General features: G+C 37.8%; 2 protein-coding genes across 2 annotated transcripts; both read right to left on the bottom strand.

The window, feature by feature from the left end:
• Window positions 1-642: 642 nt before the first annotated feature.
• LOC132188736 (rhomboid-like protein 19) lies at window positions 643-5,123 on the bottom strand. Its single transcript, XM_059603267.1, has 8 exons — window positions 4,940-5,123; window positions 4,682-4,806; window positions 3,454-3,514; window positions 3,155-3,321; window positions 2,734-2,839; window positions 2,403-2,605; window positions 2,129-2,266; window positions 643-1,147 (listed from the first exon to the last, which is right to left on the bottom strand). Exons 1-8 carry the CDS (start codon window positions 4,949-4,951, stop codon window positions 1,045-1,047), a joined length of 915 nt encoding a protein of 304 aa, XP_059459250.1. The 5' UTR covers window positions 4,952-5,123; the 3' UTR covers window positions 643-1,044.
• An 803-nt stretch (window positions 5,124-5,926) lies between these two features.
• Window positions 5,927-17,347, bottom strand: LOC132186243 (uncharacterized). Its single transcript, XM_059600119.1, has 16 exons — window positions 16,530-17,347; window positions 16,213-16,388; window positions 15,355-15,520; window positions 15,055-15,107; window positions 14,397-14,540; window positions 14,174-14,278; window positions 13,968-14,093; window positions 12,766-12,966; window positions 12,132-12,238; window positions 11,847-12,009; window positions 11,644-11,709; window positions 10,827-10,920; window positions 9,858-9,970; window positions 7,961-8,031; window positions 7,592-7,745; window positions 5,927-7,182 (listed from the first exon to the last, which is right to left on the bottom strand). Exons 1-16 carry the CDS (start codon window positions 16,843-16,845, stop codon window positions 6,742-6,744), a joined length of 2,496 nt encoding a protein of 831 aa, XP_059456102.1. The 5' UTR covers window positions 16,846-17,347; the 3' UTR covers window positions 5,927-6,741.
• Between the last annotated feature and the right edge of the window lie 5,743 nt (window positions 17,348-23,090).

Below are 23,090 nucleotides of genomic sequence, written 5' to 3'. Positions count from 1 at the left end.
AGTGAAGTGATGATTTACATATATGTTGTGTACAAGACTGCAAGTGAAGTGATAATTTACAAAAATTGTTGTAATTTTATTTGTATTATATGTTGTATAAATTCGTAGAAGGTGACCAACAAGGATTTTAGTATATAACAATTTTTAATGCTAAAATGGCCATGAAAAAAAGGAAAAGAAAATTTGTTTAAAGTGAGCCCTAAAACCGGCAAAAAAAAAAAGCCCAATAAAAGGTCCAAAAAAGGCAGTTAGTAAAAAAATGGTTATTCGGATGCGGTTAACCGCCTAGCGGTTAGCGGAGGCGGTTAGTAAAATTTACTAACTGCCTAGGCAACAACCACCTTTTCACCCCTATAAGGAACACTTGTTTTTTTAATTAACATGTGAAAAGCACACAATTTTTAATAGAATTATTAAATCATGTACTTCTTACATGATCAAGAGATACATAAGTTTTGTAGAATAAAAAATTTTTCCAACTCAGGGATGAAGTTTTTGTCCAAACTAGTTTCACAAACTTTTCCTTGTTATAATGATTGACTCGGCAGCACAGTGCAGAGCTATTCCAACTGCAAATAGGAAAACCAAACTAGCATCCATGCAGTTGCAAGAACCTGAAAGCTTAAGGCAGACTATGCTGGAAAAGCTAATTCCCCAAAGACCGTAATATTATAGAAGATACTTTCTCATAAAGTGAAACTGCCTTGCGATCTGGAAATATGTTTTTACAATTATGGATGCACCAAACAGTCCAAAACAGTTGAAAAGGTCTACTTATATGTATAAGGAAAAACATATGGGGGAACTTCTTTTGCATCTCTATTCTACACATCTTGACCAAGAACACAAATGAATTATCATGCAAGGAAACATAAAAGATGGGAAATTTTGTATACTGAGGATTAAAATCCAAGGCAAAATGTACAATAGAACCTTCCTCCAGAATCCAAGCTTCTACGCTGATACAGCAAAACCTCTATAGATTGCAATGAAAGGACACAATTGTGCTGGTTAAATGGATTCAGAAGTAGCGTTTCCAAGCAATCAAACATTCTCTGTAGCATCTTTCAGTGCCTCTTCTGCACTCCCTGCAGAAGCCAACCTCTCAGTGGCCAATCTTTCTTCAAGCGCTCGAGCTCCCCTTTCTCTGCAGAGGATAGGATTGGTCAGACTGTAGATTCTCTCTTTCTACCTAATAATTAGTTTCATTGTAGTAGCTTTTCATAAGGCACATTATCATTCTTGTGGAGTTTTTTTTTTTTTTTGAAGGGCGCCTTTTTATTATCAATTTTGTTAATGACTTCTAATTTCATCACTTGGATCTTTTTGTCTAGTGGAAAGCCCGCCTTGGAACATGCATTTTGCCTTCAAATATTATGGAAACCATGTTATTTTTTAAAACCTTTAAATGGTTTATCTCATTAATTTTAGAGATTTAAGAGTTTTACCATTTTAAAAGATGTAAATTCCACTATCTCCGGAAAGAGAGAACATTATTTTCTATTTTTTTTTTTATAATCAATCGAGATATCATTAAAAGCATAAGGCGCTCTCAAGTACACAAAAAGTATATAAGAGAAAACACCTAGTTAGAAGAAGAAACAGGAACAAGAAAATCATGAAAACTTAGGACCAAAGTAGAAATATATGCAGTTGTCCACAAATAAAGAGTATTGAAGAAAAAAGACTTAAGCTCCTCTATTGTCCTTTCATGATCTTCAAAACTCCTATCATTCATTTCCCTTTAAATATACCATGAAAGACAAGAAGGCACTATCTTCCAAAATAAGCTGAAACACAAGGGCAAAGGTGCCAAAACATAGGCTTGAGATTAAATTCAGCCTTTTCTTTGGATTTGCAGTTGATGATGTGTAGGGTAGGGGCTACCTTCTTATGTACTGTGCTGCTTGCATTTTCGTTTTCGTTTATTTTCTTTACCTTTTTGTGGTATTTTGGTTGTCCCTAGCTACCATAAGACTATTTAGAGCTGTCAATTTGAGATAACCTTTGTACTAATTCCAGATGCAATGTGTAAATTAGCTAATAGAAGACAAATTACATAGCATGTGTACTACTTCACCATGCTAGCTGGAGATTTCTAATGACAGCATAGAAAAAGTAATGTTACCTCCTCCTAGATGCCTCAATAGGGTCAGAACCAGGTAATGGGGCACCTCCCAGCGTGTAACCCTGGGCTTCATTAGAAGCTTCAGTCCTCCCACAGAGCATTCGATGAAATATAGATGAAATGGGATCAATGACTGGTCTGCATTTCAACCAGCAAGAAACATGAGAGAAAGAGAGGGAGAGGGAGAGGGAGAGGGAGAGAGTCATGACAGCACTTTTTTTTTTTGAACCTTTATATTATGAGCTATGATAACCAAAACAAAACAGTAGATTACCTTAAAAATTCAGGGAAGAATGTAGAGAATGCAAAATCATCACTTGGATCACCCTTAAGTTTTGTTTCCGGTTTCCTCTGCCAGTATCTGAGGTAAATCCAGCTTATGTACGTGCCAAATATTATGGTTGGAAGATATTTCACCGACTCAAGAGTGAAGAAGCTTACAGCAATGGACAGCAATACTGTAAGAGATGGCAACCACTGCATAGAATTGGAATGCGCCAAAAAGTGGGAGTGAGAGACAATTCCTCAACGAGCAGAAGTTTCTATTGAATGATTTCTTAAGGGGTGATCTTTTTTGAGGAGCATTATTGTAAAAAGGTTCATACCTTAGCTTTTATCTTCAACAAAGGCAGCTCTTGGTCAGGTATGATCTGCTTGATGCCAACCAAGAACCCCGAAAGAACCCCATGGAACCCAGAAAGAGGCATATAACTAGCACAACAATGAATTAAAAAAAAAAAAAAATCGTTAAGGATGAGACATATGATCAAAAGATGTAAAACACAAACAAGCATTATACAAGATTCAATAGATGAACAATATTGGGAGTACTCAACAACAGATGGATTGACGGTTGCACACTGATCTGATTCAATCTAAGTGCAATTTGCTTTATTACAATTAAACTTTAAATATACTGATGGTACAATACAGCTGCTAATAAGTCAAGACTGAGGATTGGGAAACACTGAAAAACTACAAAGAGAGTAAAGACAGACAAATCCATAAAGATTTTTAAGTACTTACAGGTAATTTTCCTGTGTGGTAATGTAGTACAAGGCAATAGCAGTGATAAAAACGCATACAGAAGTCAGAAAGTTAACTACAAAGATAAACTTCAAGAATTCCCGAGATCCCCATACTGGCTCAAGCAGCTTCCCAATGAAAAGGAGACCAATTGTGCTGGCAAACACCTACAAAACAAGTGGAACCATCAGATATTACTTATTCAATTTATAAAGAAAACAAACAAATAATAGGAGACATTTGAGGCAATATGATTAGCAAATCGTGAAGATACTGTTCAAAGCAATAGAAGTGCATACCCCAGACACTGATTGTTCAATATAACCAGCTGTTAGGAGGTTCCAAGCAAAAGGAATTGTCCTGCAAAAGATAAGTTCATACAGGAATAAAGATTCGGAATTCATTTAAGTAAATCTTGCACCCTATAGCACTGGGCTTAAAATCATTACTATCCATAAGGAAAATATCAAATATAGTTGTATGCAATAGCAATAAATGCCTTTAATAATTTATAATGGTTAGAAATCCTTTGGTTATGCTTCTCCATAGGTATTAGATTTTCATCCTCCTCTCTTATAACTGAATCGTATTCCCTGCCTTTTCTGTTTTCTTTGAACAAAGCAATAACCATCACGTCTTTAAAAGGGGCAGGTAGAGCCCTTAACACTGATAAGCATCAATAAATTGCGCACACAGCAATATGATCCATTAAAGATTTTTAAGGACACAGCACTGAGCTTAGTTATAAACTTAGCTTCTACATCTTTGACTGCTGAACCTATGGAAAAGGAAGCCCGTAAACTGTATCCCTCATAATATACAGATGCCTTTCCACAAGTCAGCCAAAGAAAAAAAAAAAAAAAAAAAGATTAATGCAGTCCACCAAAAGATTTCTAAGGTAGCATTTTGGATCTGTGAATGTACAGAGAGAGCGTGGATACTGATTTGAACCCAAATCAAATTCATTCCTTTGTAGAACCTTAACAAGGCATATTTTAATGTTGCAAATATCAGCAGGTAGAGCCCTAAACCCCCACCCCCTCAAGCCCATGGTTTTCAATTAACAGGCACGCCAAGTAAATTGAATTTCATATCCTTCAGATTAAAAAATCAAAATCTCAATATCTAAACATTTTCTTTTGCATGCCTCAAATTATAAACAAGCGAGATACATGTGCCCAACCAATCCACACAACCAAGCAGAACCGGCCCGAGTCGACTCTGAAAATAAATCTAAATCACAGTAATAATCTAGAGCTCTTAAGCAGAAACCGCCTTCCAATCCGAAACTACACGGACACAGGATTTCCATGACACCCTTATCGCTAACTCTACAGCTTTAAGCAGTCTTTTCATAATTTATCCCTCTATTCTATGATATTTCCAACATTTCCCTGGCACCCATATTGCCTCCACGTCCAACTTTCACACATGACATCATTGTCATTTTAAGTTTTTAACCCAAGACAAGCAAACTAGGAAATGGATAAAACTTCAGAACTTCGAGTTGCGGATCAAAAGGATTACCTGGCGGGAATAAGAGCAACATAAGCAATAGCGGAAGGGAAAAGCTGGACCACAATGTGGCCGCCGACGAGTACCACCGCAAGGCCCTTGCATAGCCGAGTGAACCCAGAATAGAAGCTTGTGCCCTACTCCAAGCACACATTTACACGTTAATTAGCCTTTTCAATTCTTAAACATACGCTACTCAGAATTCTCAAATTAGGGGAAAAAAAATCTTCAAAAGCAGAGATCTGAGAGGCAAGATCTGATTGTGCTTACTGGAGTGCTCATGGCGGTAGAGATCGAATGGAAGCCGTTCGATTTGAGGGTTGGGAGTTCAACGCCGATAATCTGCGTGTGTTTTTGACCCGGAGATCTGTGCGGGAAGGGTTGTAGATCGGAGAAGCTACAGAAGAGTAGACAAATGCGTTGGTTTTTGGCTTTTATGCGAGGGACTAGAGGAGGTTTTAAGTTCGGTAATTAATAGAGAATTTATTCTAAAGAAATGGGCCAAATGGCCCACCCCCGCATAACTTCACGTTGATGAGACCATTGACATAAAATTAAATGGATTCATTTATTTATGTAAAACATTGGTATGAAATGGAATTTAAATTGGAATGTGGATGTGAATTACCTCAAGTGATAAGATTTTTAGTCCTCTTAAGGTGGAGTTCATCTAAGGGAACTGCGGATTTAATTGATGCTTTCTGACGCAATAATTCAGGTGACAGTTATCATACTAATTATTAAAATATGAGTACACTATATTAATATTTTATTATTATTAAAGTGGCAATACCAATTTACAATTTTTTTTTCCTTTCTTTTGACAATATCATGTCAACATAAGGATAGCAGTGATATAATGATGTAATATACAACATTGCTCCTAAAATATAAGATATTGCATGACAGTATACTTGGTAATTACTACATTTACAAACTAAAGTAACACTTATTATGTTAGTTACTAAAATGTGTGGGATATTACATAATAGCTTATATGGCACTTTTACTACGTCAGTTACTAAAACATAAAAGATTTGGCTTAAGTGCTGTAAAAAAACTATATATTGAATTGGATTGTAATAATAAAAGTTGTAGTATACAAAATATATTTGATTGGGATCCACGGTCCTGCCAGCTCACTTGTCTCATTTATGCTTTTCACAAAAACTGCCATTAATGGCGACAACATCAGTCTTGATGATTTTTTTTGGTGGCAACATCAGTCTTGATGATTTTTTTTTTTTTTTTTTTCAATTGAAGGGGGAAAAAGGTTACGAGGGGGATCTTTACCACTTTTAATTCGAATAGACGAGAGAATAAATGATCTTATGAGAATGCTTCCAAACACTAAGTGGGAAACGGCTATGAGAATGCTTCCAAACACTAGGTGCGAAGCGGCTGAACAATGTGCAGTCTTGATGTGTTTTTCTTTTTCTTTTTTTCTTTTTTTTTTAATCAAATGCGGGAAAAGGTTAGATGTGTTATTAGTATAAAATGTTGGATATCAATTTTTATCATTTCATAAATAAATCGCAGCATGACATGTTTCCAATACAACATCCGTCAATAATCGTCATCCCATCAATGATTTGGTATCTTTTTACGCACGATATCAATTTGTATACAATTTTCTTCTCTAAACATATTACAGAGTTTATATATATATATATTTCCATTACCAGAGAACATTCATGAGCTCTTGGCGTCTTTCTGCATCCAACCTTGATATCTCACCATGTATATCCCTTAGGACCCTTACCATCGCCAATACCCAACAAAGTATTGGACCTCACATTGAATCTGAGAACAAGTTGCAAGGGAAGGTATCAGTGTGACTCGCACCATAAATCCCAAGTCAAGCCATATATACTGATCTACTTGTCAGCCTTCTTTCCCAAAAGTGGCTCCAATCATCTTTATATCGTAAAATTACTAGAAGGGTCAACTGGTGATAGTGTCTGCATTCAATCTTCTTCAAAAGAGGAACTCTGAAATTACTGGACGGCTCAAATATGTATTCCTGGTGATGAATGTTCTCCGCCGGCCCAAGTACTTTACAGGTGGAAATATCATGCACTGAAAGCAAATCGCTTGGGAGCAACTGGTACCCGGCCAATGTAGGTTTCGGACAGAGAGACTAGGATCCGATGACAAGCCACAGCAGAAGCTGTTACAAACATTACAAAGGAAGCCAAGCAGAACCTCGCAAACAATACTGGACGTCTCCTTGTCGAGTTTAGAGCTTTCAAAAAGATCACTTTGAGCCGCCGATCCCTCAAGATGGAATTGTAATCACATATGGGTGTGGATAATCTGGAAGATGAACCTAGCTCTCTGTTGTCAGGTCCGCTCATGAATCTCAACTGCGAACTAGACTGGGTTATTGCAATGTCTTGTCCGAGTGCTTCACACATCCATTGGTACAATATGTCAGCAATGATTGTGCAGAGTTGCTGGCGGAAGAATTTTGCCTCCTTGGAAACCATTGCTTGGATTAATGAAGCTCCATCCTGTTCATTAAAATGCAATATGAGAATTTTAAAATGCAAGACTACTGGATTTGGCCAATATGCAGAAGTTACTTCAGGCACTTTGACCTCAATCTGCCTTCCCCATTGTCATCAAAGAGATTGGTACCCCTATAAGAGATATTCTAGTCCGAACTTATCCACTCTCTAACCATGGCAAATATTTGTTCTTCTGAAGGAAAATGCTCTCAAGACCAAGGGAGTGTATTTTCCTCAAAAGCCGGGCCAAGTACTTACACATGTATGAAGAATACTACACAAATATAGCAGATGTGGGAAAATGACAATGCATCTCATAAGAGATCTTATAGCACCTCATAAAGGAATATGTTAATAACAATGTGTTATATAAATCTGCATTTATGGGGGAGAAGGGGCTATAGGCACTCACTGCAGTCATTAAGAGTCTTCTTAGCACAACACCATCTTTAGATGGTAGAAGCCTCATGATTAAGTTTGCAACATCAAAAACACCAGTAGCGCTATTCGGTGCATAATCAAGGGAAGCCTCACTGGTGGATGCTATCACCTTGGACAAGCCTTTCCTGCAACCAAAATAAGAACCAAACTATAGATGTGAAAAAATTGCTACACATAAGCTACCATACAAATCAACAGAGACTAGTAAAAGACCAGGCCAAGAGCCCATTTATGAAGAATAGGGCTGTCTATGCCTCTGAGAGAGAGAGAGAGTATTATACTCAAACGTAAAATTTGGTTCCATCTTTAGCTTTGACTCAACAAGATCTATTGAACATACCTAGTCGCACCTACTCTTAAGAAAAGAGCAAGCCTCTGCCACTGGAACTCCTTCTTTTTATTTAAAATCACCTGAATAGGAAGAATAAAATTAAACAAAAAAATGATCCAGGAATCTTCATACATACGTTAAAAGATCCCAGCAGAGAAAAAAAAAAGTTTCAGTATCGTATATGAAAACTGCGGATTGACCCCAATCTTTTAATTAACAGATAATATATCAATCTTATCATATAAGACAAATTATCAAGTTTATCAATTTTCAATCCAAACACCATATATAAAATCTCAACAAAGCATAAAATAAGATCAACACAAGAATTTGGTAACTTTGAAACCAATTAAAATTCGCAATATGACCCCAAACAAGTAACAACACCTAGAGGGGGGTGAATAGGTGTTTGCGGACTATCACAACAAATTAAAAAATTTCATAACCACAACAATGATTACCATAATCAAGTAAAGCATTAAACAAATTCAACATAGGGATTTTGGTAACAAAATGAAAACTTTTGAAGAACTCTTCAAAAGAAAAAAATACTCTGGGACAGCCAACCCCAGTAAATTTTCCACTATAGAAGAAATAACTTACAATTAGTCTATACTTACAAAATCTTTGTAGAATAGACATTGACTTGAACCCAACAAACGACCAATTTGTCTTCTACAAATAGCTCCACAACTCTTGCCTTTTTTCTATAGAATCACTTCTGCAACCTGAAACTCCGGTGACTGAAAGTTTTTATGTGGTTTAATAAGGTTCAATGAGGGGTTTGTGTTTCAGTTTAAACTTAGGAAGGTTTGGTAACTCTCCATGAACAAAGAATAAGTGCCTTCGCACCTTATGAAAATCGTAGCTCAAAAGGCTTATATAGGTAAGTAGAAAATTGAGGTTTAAAAGTCAAGTCGGCTAAAAAACAAATCAGTTTGAGACCCATTCCATTGAACGAAGGTCAAGTTCGATTGAACAAACTTTATGGTTTCAAAATAGCGCATCCATTCGACCGAACAAACTACAATCCGAATTATGATCGACGATCTCGTGTTGAAGTATGGAACATGATGTGCATCTTCAATCGAACAAACTTCAATCGAATCTCTTCGGAATTTGAATGTGAACTGCTACACCACTTCGATCGAACGAACTACAATCAACCTTGCGATCGAACATCTCAGGTTTTCGTGGCTCAATCGTTGGATTGCGATCTAGTTAGCGATTGAAGTCTTCAATTCTTCAATTCCAGCCTTTTTTTTAACCACATTTTATACCGACTCAACCCTAAACCAAAATCTACAACCTAACATGTTTTGATATTGAATTTGCTAACACTAAAATCTAATAGTGTATAGTAATGCAACTAGCATAAAGAACATCATGTAGCATGTGCCATGCAGAGAAATCAGGAATTTGGCAAAAATGAGTAAAGGATATTACCAGCATTGACCCTGTCAAAGCAGGGTCTTGGGATGGAACATCTAGAGACGGTCCTAAGCTCCAGCAAATTTGCTTGAAGTGGCCACTCTTAAAAATTAAATCTACATACTTGTGTTTGGCAATTCAAGACCTCTACCATTGTACCCAAAAATGGTCCCTAATTGGGTTGAAATATATCTGGGTAAATAAATACATCTAAATCATTCTAATAGTGCAACAATACTGTTTCATCATCCATAAAATGACATTCCCAGATACCTGTAATTATAAAACATACACGTTTTTGAAATAGACATATGGGGTAAGGACCATGAGACAGGTTTTAACATCCTCTTCATGCACCTCCAATGTCCTCTAAACTTAGGCCCATGCTTTATTTTCCACATCATGGTTTCTGAAATTCCAACAAACCCCATAGCAAGCAGCAAAAAATTTAGTCATTTATTAGAACATTGCATACCGAGTGCAAAATCTTCCTCGTTGCTGCTGAATTATCAGTGAGAAGTTTCTGAACAACATAAGGGTATGCAGCTTCAAATGTCTTAAAATTGTCATCTGCAGCTACTGCCAGACCTGAGAGACAGTGACGGAGAGCAAATATGGATTGAGGCAAAATGGATGTAATCAGGAAAATTTGACATGAACCACCCTCAATGATATATAGATACAAAATAAAATTTAAAAGCAAGACATTCTTAAAATATGGAATAGTACCATACAAATGTCAGATGCTTCTGAACATTATTACAGACATCATATCCTGTTTACACTTCCTGTCAAGTAAACCTCACTACAGATCTTCACAGTTTTTTAAATAAGTAAATAAATTGATGCTACAGCCTTCATGCTTTTTTTGATGCGTATTGCGTAAAGCAATATTCATTGTCGCTATAGACTTCACACAACTAGTGAAATCCAATTAGTTGAAACTAAACTAAGACTTGTTAAGGTGACTTTAATACTGGTCCTCATGCAACAACACAGGCATTGGGGGAGAAGGAGGCAAAAGCTGTAATGGTTGAACATATATTGTCAACCTCAAACCAAATTATCTAGCCCAAAACATTATATGAGCAGTTATTCCAGCTGTTTGAATCACCTAGAGCGCTAGACAGATCCAAGTGCACCAATTCCAAAAAGAAAAAAAAACAGTCAACTTTAAATTACATTACACATTCTCTCTTTAAAGACCATGCAATTTATAATTGTATAGGTTTGTGAAGGAATATGGCATAACTTCATATATCATACAGCACCAAGGAGAGTTCACTAATAAAAAAGTAAGTAAACATATATAAAGTTAGTTTAACACTTTAACTTGTAATTAAGACAGTAATGCATGGAAGTAGTACACAACATACTGAAGCTCCTACAAATATAACAATTTGTAAGCAAAAGACAGTGATGCATATGGCCACAAAAACCTCACCTTCCAAGGAAGCTAGAGAACGTAGGACAAGTGTGTAGTATGGTGGCATGCGAAAATGATATTTGAAGGCTACAGACAAGATTTTACCCAGAACCTAGAAAAAATTATAGCAACAGTGAGCCACTAATGTATATGAAGCAGCAAACAAGATTGTGTATAAAACTAGTACAGAAAGAGCTACAGGTTTAAAAAAAAAAATGATTACAAATCCTAGCAGTTAGGACAAGGGGTTGGTCAAAATATTGAAGTATATACAGTATGCATTATAAATATTCACCTTGAGTAAGCCCATATACAAAATTTGAGCATTTAAATTAACACTATGTGCACTAAATGGAAGAGGACGTTGGCATGCTGTTCCAACATTCCACAGCACATGAGGCCACACATAAACCGAAATTGCATTCAAGGAATGAGTGGGAAAGCTTTGAACAAAAGGTCAACCCAAATAAATAATTAGAGGCCAGTGATATTTTCCAAACTTCTCACAAAACTTCACCGCTTTCCTCAATAAGTGAAACCTAGATAATCATTTCATGGAATCATTATAAGAAGAATGTCATCTAATAACATGAACTGCATTTGAAGTCCTCGGGTTAAAGCCCCCCGAAAAAGTGGATCCTTGGCACTGAGCAATTGACTAATACAAAACATTTGGAGGTTCTTTTAGCTTTAGACATTAGATCTGTCCACCCATCACAAACGGAACACCACAATTTACTGCCTATGAGAACTGCTGTAGCTCTTACATACATATAGGTGATCAGGCAAGCAATAAGATTACAAAATGCTAGCGATTTCAAGACATGAATCTCACCCTGCTGAACTTGACATCGGGAATTCCATCTTTAAATTCTACTTCTCCCAAGGCATATTCCAGATCCTGAAATATAGTTACAAATAACAGTTAATTATGTGAAGTGGTGTCTCAAACTGGTTGTCTGCTAAAAGTTTTTTCTTGGTAACTTATATACTAAGAAAGTGCCATAAACTGAAGCCAAAGAGAACCAAGTACAATACCATTGTCACACGCCGGATGTTAGTCCCTGGCCTTACAACATCCATTTCAGTCAGGGCATGAACAAGGGATGCCCAGTCCCCATTTACTATGTGCACTATAGATGCAAGCATAGCAAACTGATGCTTCTTTTCCATCCGACAAAGCAAACCAAAATCCAGAAACCTGGAGAAGAAATTACCGGGAGAGGTGAGTAAAAGCTAGGCATGACCATATATTCTGATACAGGACAATCGGAACCTCATCCTTATCCAATTGGAAAGGGAAGGCAAAAAATATATATTTACCCTATTTGTCCCGAGGCCGTGTACCGCAAGTTTCCTGAATGTGGATCAGCATGCAATAGGCCTGTTTCAAGGAGTTGAACTAACGATGCCTCCACTCCTTTCCTAACCTTAAACAGTAAATACACAAGTAACTATTAATCAATTGGCATATCAATATGGCTAGACAATCTCGCTGGTGTAGCATCAAGACAGTTAGATTGACAACTTGGCACATATTTTTATTTGACCCACTAATTGACCGATTCATTTTTATGACGGAAACTCCCCCCCCCGCGGGCACTTCGACTAATTGACTGATTAAGGAACCACATTTCCAACATTAACTCATTGATCTCAACTTTAGGTCATGGCCTCATCCAAATTATTTCAGTAGGTTGCAAAACCCTAGTCTGGCAGCACCATTCTATCTGGGGGAACATGTCCTGTTTTGTTTAACTAGTCATCCCTTTTTGGCTCTGAATTTTCTACTTGTATGACTTTCAACTAGTGCTTTTCTTACTACTGTAAGACTACAAATTATTGCCAAATCTCATTTGAGCTCCAGGAATAATGATAATTATCAAAAACAGGCTTCACACCCAGAGCACAGGATACACTACAGTTTAAGCTAAGCATGCATGTCATTATTACGCACCAGATCAAGAAGACGCTTTTTTGCATCAAGTTTCTGCCTCCCTGAATAAGGAGAGCCATCATCAACAGCATTTCCAGTAGATACAGAAAGTAAATCAGTTGGACTTTCACCAGCAATCCACTCCATAGTCAGAACTCTCTTTCGAGTTAAATGCACAAACATTTTTGGCACACGAATAAATGGAAAGGGAAAATGAGCTTCCTGTATGGACAGCATTAGATAGTCAGTAAGCATTACAAGTATCTTATCCAAGAAATTGACACAGCACTTCAAAGAATTGTTATAGTATGTATCTTAGTTTTTTCCGCTTTTACTAGATTGGCTAACCCACAATATCACTTTTTTAAGATAGAGGCTCTACTGAGCAAACCAGCTTTTGAAAATCTTAAAAGGTTGTTTCTAATAAGAAGAAACTGTCATTTTTACCAAGTGAAGCTGAAAACACTGTTATCTCCATGCCAAACTCAATGGTTGATACCACTCTCTACCCAACTACTCATAAAAACTACACATGAAAGGAAATGTTTTACAGTTCTATATAAGAGGAGTTTCTTCTCACCTGTCTTCTTTACCCTTTTGCTTTGGGCATAGGTCCCTAAAGTAGCACTATTCCAAATATGGCCTTAACCAGTAATTTTTTTTCCAAAAAATGATATCAAAATCGATTATAAAGTCAAAATATTGGGACAGAAAACCACTCTTTCGGTCAGTAACACAGACCCACTTGGTGGTTTCAATTGTATACCACCCTTAAACTTCTCAAAGTATACCAACCAGACCCTATGATTGATGCCATTAGTGCAATTCAAGGTGAACTAGTCACATTACAATCACCCGACCATTAAACATGAATTTTGAAACTTCAGTCCAATTTTGTGTCAGATTTACATCTAGAAGAGGCATTCGGGACAGGCTAATAAATCCCTAACCTATTCCAAGCCAAAGTGTCCAAACCCCACCTAACCTCAACTACAAAAACGCAACCCTGTAATAGGAGGCAGGGTGGAGAAGGTTAGCGGATCAATCCATCCTATTTCTGCCCCAAAATGTCACAAACCTTTAAAAAATTGATTTCATCTCCATAGTTGCAGAAAGTTGCAAGCCCCATGAAAAAGAATTTTAGTTATTATTTATAAAAACTTTCACAGCCATCATTACTATACAAAGACAGATTAAACTTTAATGGAAAACGTGATTATTACCATAAACTCTGAAGCATTTGCAGCCTCCAAAGTGTAATCCAATTCCCCAACTAAACCTTTCCCAAGCTCATCGGCATATAGGCGAAGGTCACTTTTTCTCTTTGCTATCTTTTGAAATATCTCCAGCTGAAACATTTTTTCAATCAATCATAAAATAACTTCATACTAGAAACAGATATCTAAGACTACTAGAGGTGAATACAAACCCCAAGGCGAAGAATATAGACGTCCCGCACAACCAGATGATGCAAATTAGGACGCTGAACTTTCACCGCAACATTAAAACCATCAATAGTATTCCCGCGGTAGACCTTGATTGTGTAAAAACACAAACAAAATAAAAACAAACCCAAATCAGAAAATTTCTAGATGAATATACATGCAAATATGCATGCATGTACTCATACATATAGTGGCGTAAAGAGCCACCTGACCAAATGATGCTGCAGCAACAGGTTCATTAGAGATGTAGTGAAAGAATGATTCCACAGGAGAACCTAATTCTTCCTCAATAATTTTCATAGCCACAGTCCTGGGAAAAGGAGGTATTTGATCATGCAGCTCAGACAATGCCTGCAATCATAACTCAACCAACAAAAAAAAAAAAAAAAGATCTAGCAGTTACTTTCATTATACAAAGACAAGAACGTAGAAGAATTTGCACGAATAAGTATAAAATGCACAAAATAACTTTTGTATCCCAGAAAGTTTCATAATCCTGATAGTTGACACCATATGAAAACTACAAGCACAGTAGCACACAACACCACAAAAATAGAGATGCATTTAGCAGAATTACAAAGCATTGAACAATCCCTATCATTATTGTCACACAACATGACAAGATGCATGAACATTTGATAAGGTATTATCAGTATTACATAATTTACATAGGCATTCATACAAATGACACCAGAAAGGAAAAAAAGAGAAGCACATTAAGAGTCTCTTCATTGCCAGAAGTAAATAACGTTGTTATTGTTAATACTTACACGAATTAAAAATTTAAAATTAACATACAACCTTTCAAATTGCTGGCAGAAACTACACTAATAAAAAGAAAGACAAAGAAATCTCTTCAATCTACCTTGGAAATCTCAGTACCAATAATATCTGGCCTTGTGGCAAGGGACTGACCAACTGCATCAGTAAGCAAAGGCATGTAACTAGCATATTGGTAATCTTGTGACTGCAGGAGAAAAATAAAGGCCCAGCATATAATTTGAAGAGCAATAAGGGAAGCAGAAAGAGTAATTGGGGAAAAAGAATATAAATGCAAAGGAAATGGACCTTTAACAATGAAATTTTTTTTTTCGAAAGTAAATTAACAAATTGAAGTAAACCTTTAACGATGAAATTTAAACTTCAATCAGACAATATTCCTTACCTTTGATAAAGGTAGGACCAAGGCTTAGCATTGTCTCTTTTAACACCATACCAAAATTGTATTGTGATACACTCCCATCAATATCCTTATCTGAACTGAGTCTTAAGAACTTTCTGATACCAGGGCTTCGAATTCTGATTGCAGCAGATGCAAAGGAGGAAAATACCTTCCAGTGCACAAACATCGTATAAGAGATAAGGAAGTATTTCACAAAGTACCCTAGAGAACAACTTGCTTATAACAACGATATAGCTGCCCTGAAAAAAAGGTGAACTAAAAACCAAGCACAAGACATGGCGCATACCGGAGAGCAGTGGCCCGAAAGGTAGAACACATCTCATACTAAAACTGAGAAAATCACTATATATATTCCCACGTTATTTCCTCTAATCCAAGAAGATGTGGGATAGTTCTTGGCAGAGATGGAGAGCATTCTATTCAGTCCAATCCAATATAATGCACATGATGTGTGGACGGACACATGACATGGTATGACTAACAAGTAGCCCTAGTTATACTTATACATGGGCATAGATCAAAATTTAGGATGAGAACTGTCACAAGCTGATCCTTCAATTTGGTTTAAGTTAAATTATCCAAACTGAAAAGGAGGGGCAAATTATTAAGGGAAATTTTGTCCAAGTGAGCTTGGAGTAAGACAGACATTTTTCAGAGGTATACATCTGCATGCTTAAAAGACTGCCATTGCTTGAAAACATGAGTAGTTCAGCACCATACACTGTTAAAATTGACATGTTTCATTCCTGGCATAACGCTTCGACTGATTAATTTATCAAGACAAGAGCCAGACCTCTAGAATATCATAAATTCGTATTACTATAAGTTGATTTCAACTACCTCAAGAAGTCTAAGGGCCACTACGTGAGGCCTGCAACTGAAATAGTCAGCAACATCTTGTGGGTCATAGGCTTCAGGAAGTGGCTTAGACCAAATCTTAGACAGATAGTAGAAATAACCAGCGTACGCCTCCAAGGCTTTGAGATCAGCCATCAACAAATCCACACCAGACAGTTCTGTCACCAGACGAACCTTCCAATATCAATACAGGTAAACCAATATATACATATATTCATCACACACATGTATATTATCATATTGTGTGTTTGAGAGAGTGTGAGATAGAGAAAGAGAGAGAGAGATAAGGAAAGCGAAACCTGGATAGCAAGGTTGAGGCCACGGACGAGGCTCTAACGGAGGGGCGTGGGGTTCTTCGAGATTCCGGAGCCACAAGACGTCGTCTAGGGTTTTAAAAACCCTAGGAATGTGGAGAGCCTCGTTCGCCCACTCCACTCCTCTGCCGATTCCCTTCTTCAGAAACTCCACGTCCTTGCGAACCACCTCAGCCAAGTGCCCCATGCTGCCCACCACGTGTCCCCGCTTCTGCGACGTCGTTGTGGAGGCCCGCGTCGAGAAGCGTACGGGGATTGGAGTCGGTGAGGAAGTAAACGAAATCGTTGCCGCCATCGCCATTCGGGTAGCTTAGCTTCGCGTACGGAAATGGCGTGGTTCAGTCTGGATTAATTATCGTTTTTCGGTTAATTTCGTGATTGTATTTGAGATTATGGCTAAGGAGGAGATAAAAACGTGAATGGAGTGAATGAATGGCTCAAAATTCACACCGGAGAAGCATGGTGTGTGTGTGGGTGTCTGTGAGTGAGCTCCCAGGTGTGAGAGGGAGAGGGCACTGGAAGAGTGAGGATCACCTGGGGTGGTGAATTGGTGAGCTCGGAGGTATTTTAAAAGGTCGTTGGCCTTGATCCTATTAAATTGGCTTTGGTACTACTCTGAGCCAGTTATGTTTTGACACACGGTCAATCGCATAACTCGTACGGCTCGTCATTTTAGTTATTTTCTTTTTGGGATAGTCGGTGATTCTGGGAGTTAAAGAGAGATTACCGTTTTATTGTCTCTCTCTTCTCTTGTGCTCACTACCAGTTCTCAATCCTTCGCAAACCACCTTCTTTTCGCCGTTTGCAAGGTGAGGGAAGAGATCCTCCTTTGTCCTGTTCTCTCTTTTTCTCTGTCGACTTTTGTTTTTGTTTTTGTTTTTGTGTTTTTTTTTTTTAAAATGCATGGAGTCCAATCTGCCACGTTTTGGCCTCCTCCTCCGTAGACGCAACCCACCGAAGGATCGCAGTCTTTCTTTCTATAAAATAGAATGGTCCCCAAAAACAAAAAAAAGTAAAATGACCACTTTACCCTTGCAAAATAAGGGATTAGCTCCTTTTCATTTTCTTTGAAATTGAGAAAATTCGGGTCGCTTTTCGACATGCTTTAACCACTGAGTTTATCTTCCGTTCGGTCATGGCGTAAATGGCCAAATTTACGCCCACCAACCAGAAGATGACAACTAAGCTTGTTTTAACTTACAAATTGCACTTACCCACACCAGAATATACCACCCCCTGCTCTTAAAATGAAACCATCGTTACAAAATTTCTCGCAAAAACCCACCAGCTCTCTTACAAGAAGCCCTTGCCCACCGGCTGCCCACTGCCCACCGCCCAGTAGGCCATGAGGGCACAAAAAAAAAGGGACACTAATACTACACAAAATATTTTTCAAACTAAAGTTACAGCCCCAACTCAAAACACATGTAGTAATCACAAAATTTCTCAGAACTCACGGGCGGAGGAATGATTTTTTCTAATTCCCTCGGCCAGAGCAATGGTGGAGAATTGCCGGAGTAGTCTGGCGGTGTGGGCTTGGTGGAGCTGGGCGTGGGCGGAGCTGGGTGGCTGGTCGGTGCAAAGCTGGGCGGCGTGGGCTTCGCGGGGAGGGGGCAGCGTGAAACCAAGCTTCTCGGTAAAGTTTGGTGTTTGGGTCTTTTTGTTTGTCTTTTTAGCAGAAGCTGTGTGTGGGTTATTATCCTGTAAAACCAAACTTATTTTGTATGTTGAAATAATATGAGGTGGCAGCATTTGAGTGGAAGGCAAAAAACTCATGTTTTCTGCCTTGACCGTATAGCAGCAGCACTCTTAACCACTACTCCATGCGCCGCTCTAACGCATGTATGGTGTACGTGTAATCGCCATCCTTACAGGTTTGATGTTCATGCGTCTGGTCTTTGTTCCCTCGCTCTCTCCCATGTCAAATCTTTGTAGTTAGGATATTGTTTTGAGAAATTCTAGCAGTACCAAATCTTTTATTAAGAGAATTTTATCAAATTGATGTGTAACTCATTTATTAGTATCTGTTATATTTATTTTAATTACTTGTTTTGTTTTTCTTCAATAAATAAGTTACACATCAGTTTAGTAAGATTTTTTTAGTAAAAGATTTAGTACTCCTAACATTTATGTATTGTTTTTGCCTATAGTAATATCATTTTTCAATTGCAGGTGGCTTGGAGGTGTCATCCGAACACCGAGATGGTATCTTTTGCTGGTAACTTTGATCTGACCTCTATGAGTGTCATTTGTGTCATGCGATTCTCTTTCATATATATATATATATATATATATATATATATGCTTCAACAATGGTTTTACGATAAATATTTGACACAAGTTGAAAAACCTTTCGAAATTTGTGTCCCTTCTCATATCTCTTAGAAAGGTTGAAAGATCTTTTATGATTCGAGTCGTTTTCTTACCTGAAACCACCAGTTAAGGTGCCCATTTTTCTTGGCGTCATGCCAAGAAGGCAAGAATGTATAATATCATGTGCACAATCCCTCTTACTTTATGCTTGTCCACATTAATATTGTTGTATAGCCTTACTATTTGGTTGCCTAGCCCATTTGTGTTTGTGATGTTGTAGTTATCCATCCATTTTGTCCCTGTTGTTTGCTTGGAAAAATAATTTGCATCGTACAAATTGGTAATCGCAGTGGGCGAATATGATGCATATATATCGGCCCAAAGGTAGGTTCATGTTTGTGGGACTCTTTTAGAGCAACAAGAGTAATTTTTTTTTTTATATATATATTCTTTTAAAATTTAGAAAATTAAGGTACTTTTTACTTTCTTATTTAAATAAATTCTACAATTTTTTTCTTTATTATTTCTCTATATTATTTAAATTAATGCTATAAGATAACCGTTTTTTAAAATAAAATAAAGACAAGGCCTTTGGCTTTCACTTGGAATCCAAGAGTATGTAAGTTGCATGTGGGTTTTTAAGAGTTATAACAGTTTTTTTTCTTGTTGAACGCTAAATAATTTAGACTTAAAAAAAAAAAAACCAACGGTACTGTCATAATCAAACTCTGATGCTTAAGACAACAAAATATTTGAAGAAAGGAACTCAGGTACAAAGTTTGAGAATCAACAATTATGATTGGAACTCTAGGTTTGTTCGATGTTAGCAATCAAACATAAGATTTTCCAAACAATTACAAGCCATCTTGGTTTTGCAAGCATTATTTGTAATGACTCAAGAAAAAGTGATAGTCACATCTACACTATTACTCCAAAATAACTAGTCAATCTGGAGCGTCTCTATAATTCATTATAAAGCTCAGTTTCACCTGGTAACTAAGCAATATGAGACTTAACACTCATGATTATCTTTATAAACCACCCACTCTAGTGGGCTTCTTCTCATCTTCTCAATATGGGACCATGGTGTTACATCATTACTACAAGGAGCGAGACAAGTTTATCTGAGTAATCCTAAAGTCACTTTCATGTCCTTCAAAAAATGAGGTGGTTTTTAAAATCACAATTTAATCAAAATTTAATAATGACCATTTACAAGCTCAATGATGATTTTAAGAGCCACATCATTTTTTTTTAGTAACACAATAAGAGAACAAGAGTGAATTATAGCATTATTCAGTTTATCTAGGCTGTTTGGCCTTAAGACAAGCAATTTCAGCAAACAATAAGAGAAGTGCTTTTCTTTTCTTTTCTTTTCTTTTTTTCTTTTTTTCTTTTTTGGGTTTAAATATTGGTTCTCAAATGATATGTTACAACATCATAAAATTTATTATTTTAAAAAATGTGTCACAAACTCATGAAACGTTAACATATCATTTATGAACCAATTTTTGGATAACTTTTTTAGATGAGCAACATTTCTCCTACAATAATTCATTTGATATGATCTCACATGAATTAACCTCCTCACATTTCTACATTTCGGAAGTCCTTCGCAATGAGAAATGTAAGAAACTACACTTTTATTTCATTTTTATCCTACTTCATAGCACTGCCATCAATTAAAGAGAAATGTAAGAAACCAAACCAAACTAGAGTAGCAATTGATGTAGCACTGTCATCAATTATTGTTGAAAACGTAAAAGATAAAACTGATTGGCAGCGTTATATCAATAAAGTTAAATAAAAATATACCGTAGCTTTATATATATATATATATATATATATATATATATATTAACAAATTGGTTATAAAAATTCTTTCAATTTCAGTGAAATGTGTCCCCTAGATACACGAGAAACACTTTTTTTTTTCATTAATTCATATATTTTTTTTGTTTCCACATTTACGTTATGTCTGAGAAATTAAGTTTTTAACTTAAAAAAACACTTTTAACAAAAGTATTTTTAGAGCTTGTTTGAATGTGCATTTGAGTGGCATAAAGGCTAAAAGTGCGTTTAAGACTCAAAAAATCTATTTAAAGAAAAAAATATCGGTTTGGTAAAAAAAATTGAAAGCACTTATATACAAGAGCGTTTCTCTCTAGGCCCCTGTCTGTAACCTAGAGGAGGAGTATATTTTTCCTCAAATCTTTTCAAAAGATTGTGAGGGGTTACTTTGTGTGTTTGGCGAAATCTCATCAGGAGTTGAGGAGCATGGAAGAAGATCTAGCAGCAATGTGGGGAAGTTTTACTCTGACTGAAGAGGAGGGGGCCATTGACGAGGTTCCGGAGGAGGAGTTAACGGATATCGGGATTAAAGGTCGAGCTTGTGTGGTGGGGAAGCTGATGTCAGACCGAAGCATCGGAAAGGAGATTCTGCGGAGCAAGATGATCAGAAGTTGGATGCCGACTGGTTTGACGACCTTTAAGGCATTGGGTAACAATATTTTTCTCATTGAGTTTGAAAACTCGTGGGATAAATCGCGAGTCCTGGAAGGGCGGCCGTGGAATTTTGAAGGGAACCTGTTTTCCATTTTGGAGTTCGATGGGATTTCCCCTCCCTCCGAGCTCCCTTTTAATCTGGTTTCCTTTTGGGTGAGGATGTTTAACCTTCCTCTGGGTTGCATGGGGAAAGCCACTGGCGAAAGGTTGGGTTCTCATTTAGGTGAAGTGGAGGAGGTGGACACCGACGAGGAGGGAATAGGCTGGGGCAAATACCTCCGGGTTCGAATCAAACTGAATCTCCATAAACCCCTCCTTCGTGGGAGGATGCTAAAGGTTAAAGACAAAATTCATTGGGTAGCTTTTCAATACGAGAAGATACCGTGGTTTTGTTTTTCCTGCGGTACTGTCTGTCACGGAGTGTCGGGTTGCCAAAAAAGAAGCAATCGTAAGGACATGGGGGAGAAGCAGAAGAAGGAATATGGTCCTTGGCTCAGAGTGTCCCCTACGATTCGTACCTGGGAGAATGAAAGTGTCCGGCCAGCTGCTTCTCCAAAGAAGTCCGGAAACAGCAAAAGTTGGGATTTTTCTGGTTCCCGGCGATCGGAGGAGCGCACAACGGCGGGACAAGGGCACAGAATGGAGGAAGACGAGCCGAGCGAAAATCACGGGAATTCAATGCGGATGCACGTTGGAGGAAAATCTGGCGTGAATGATGAACCATTACAGCAGGGAAATGTAACGGGAACTTTCCATGAAGAAGGGGATTCGTATCGGGTAGATGGCGATAAGGAAATCAATGTTGACGTTACTGATTTGGGCAGTAATGCGGGAATCACGCACAATTCTTTTAAGGAGGCTAATAAGGAGGAGGGGATCACGATGCAACAACCCATTAATGCCCATCATGCAGATTTTCTTTCCTCGCAGAAGGGGAACACGCCAGCTGGAGAAATAGATGAGGTGGGAGTTATTGAAGAAGTGACGTGCCAATTAGCTAAGGGCATGAGGGTCCAACCGGATGGAATACAAAACAAGGCTGTAATGAAGTGGAAAAAACGTGCAAGGTCAGCAAAGGTCCCCTCTTTATTGATTTCGGACACTCCTCTAGCAGGAGTACGGAAGGCGGATGAGCTATTATTTCCAGAGCCGATTGAAATTATTAGAAAGAAAGGAAAATGGGTGGGCCCAGAACAGGATGAAAAGAAGAAGGCGGTGGCTGTTGAACAGCCCCGCCAGAACCAATGAGTATATTAAGTTGGAACTGTCGGGGGCTTGGGAACCCCCGCACAGTTCGTGACCTTCACCGTTTGGTGAAAGAAAAGCGTCCCAGCTTAGTCTTCCTCATGGAAACTAAGCTTCAGGCTCATCGTTTTGATGCTATTAAAAGTCGACTAGGTTTTCAAAGTGTCTTTGTTGTGGATTGTGTTGGACGCAGTGGGGGGTTGGCACTCTTTTGGACTGCGGATTTCACAGTGGAAATCCAAAACTACAGCCGACGTCATATTAACGCCATAGTAAAAGCAGAGGGGAATAATCAACCTTGGAAGTTAACTGGGTTTTACGGACACCCGGAAGTAAGCCATCGGGCAGAGTCATGGAGCCTTTTACGTCACCTTCGCTGTTACGAGCCAACTCCTTGGATTTGTCTGGGTGACTTTAACGAAACTTTAACAGATGATGAAAAATGGGGCGGAGGGCGTAAAGCTAGATGGCAGATGGACAATT

The sequence above is a fragment of the Corylus avellana genome, chromosome ca7 (assembly GCF_901000735.1).
Source record: "Corylus avellana chromosome ca7, CavTom2PMs-1.0".
Lineage (NCBI taxonomy): Eukaryota > Viridiplantae > Streptophyta > Magnoliopsida > Fagales > Betulaceae > Corylus > Corylus avellana.
Note: the sequence above shows the minus strand (reverse complement) of the source record. Positions and strands in the feature narration are given on the sequence as shown.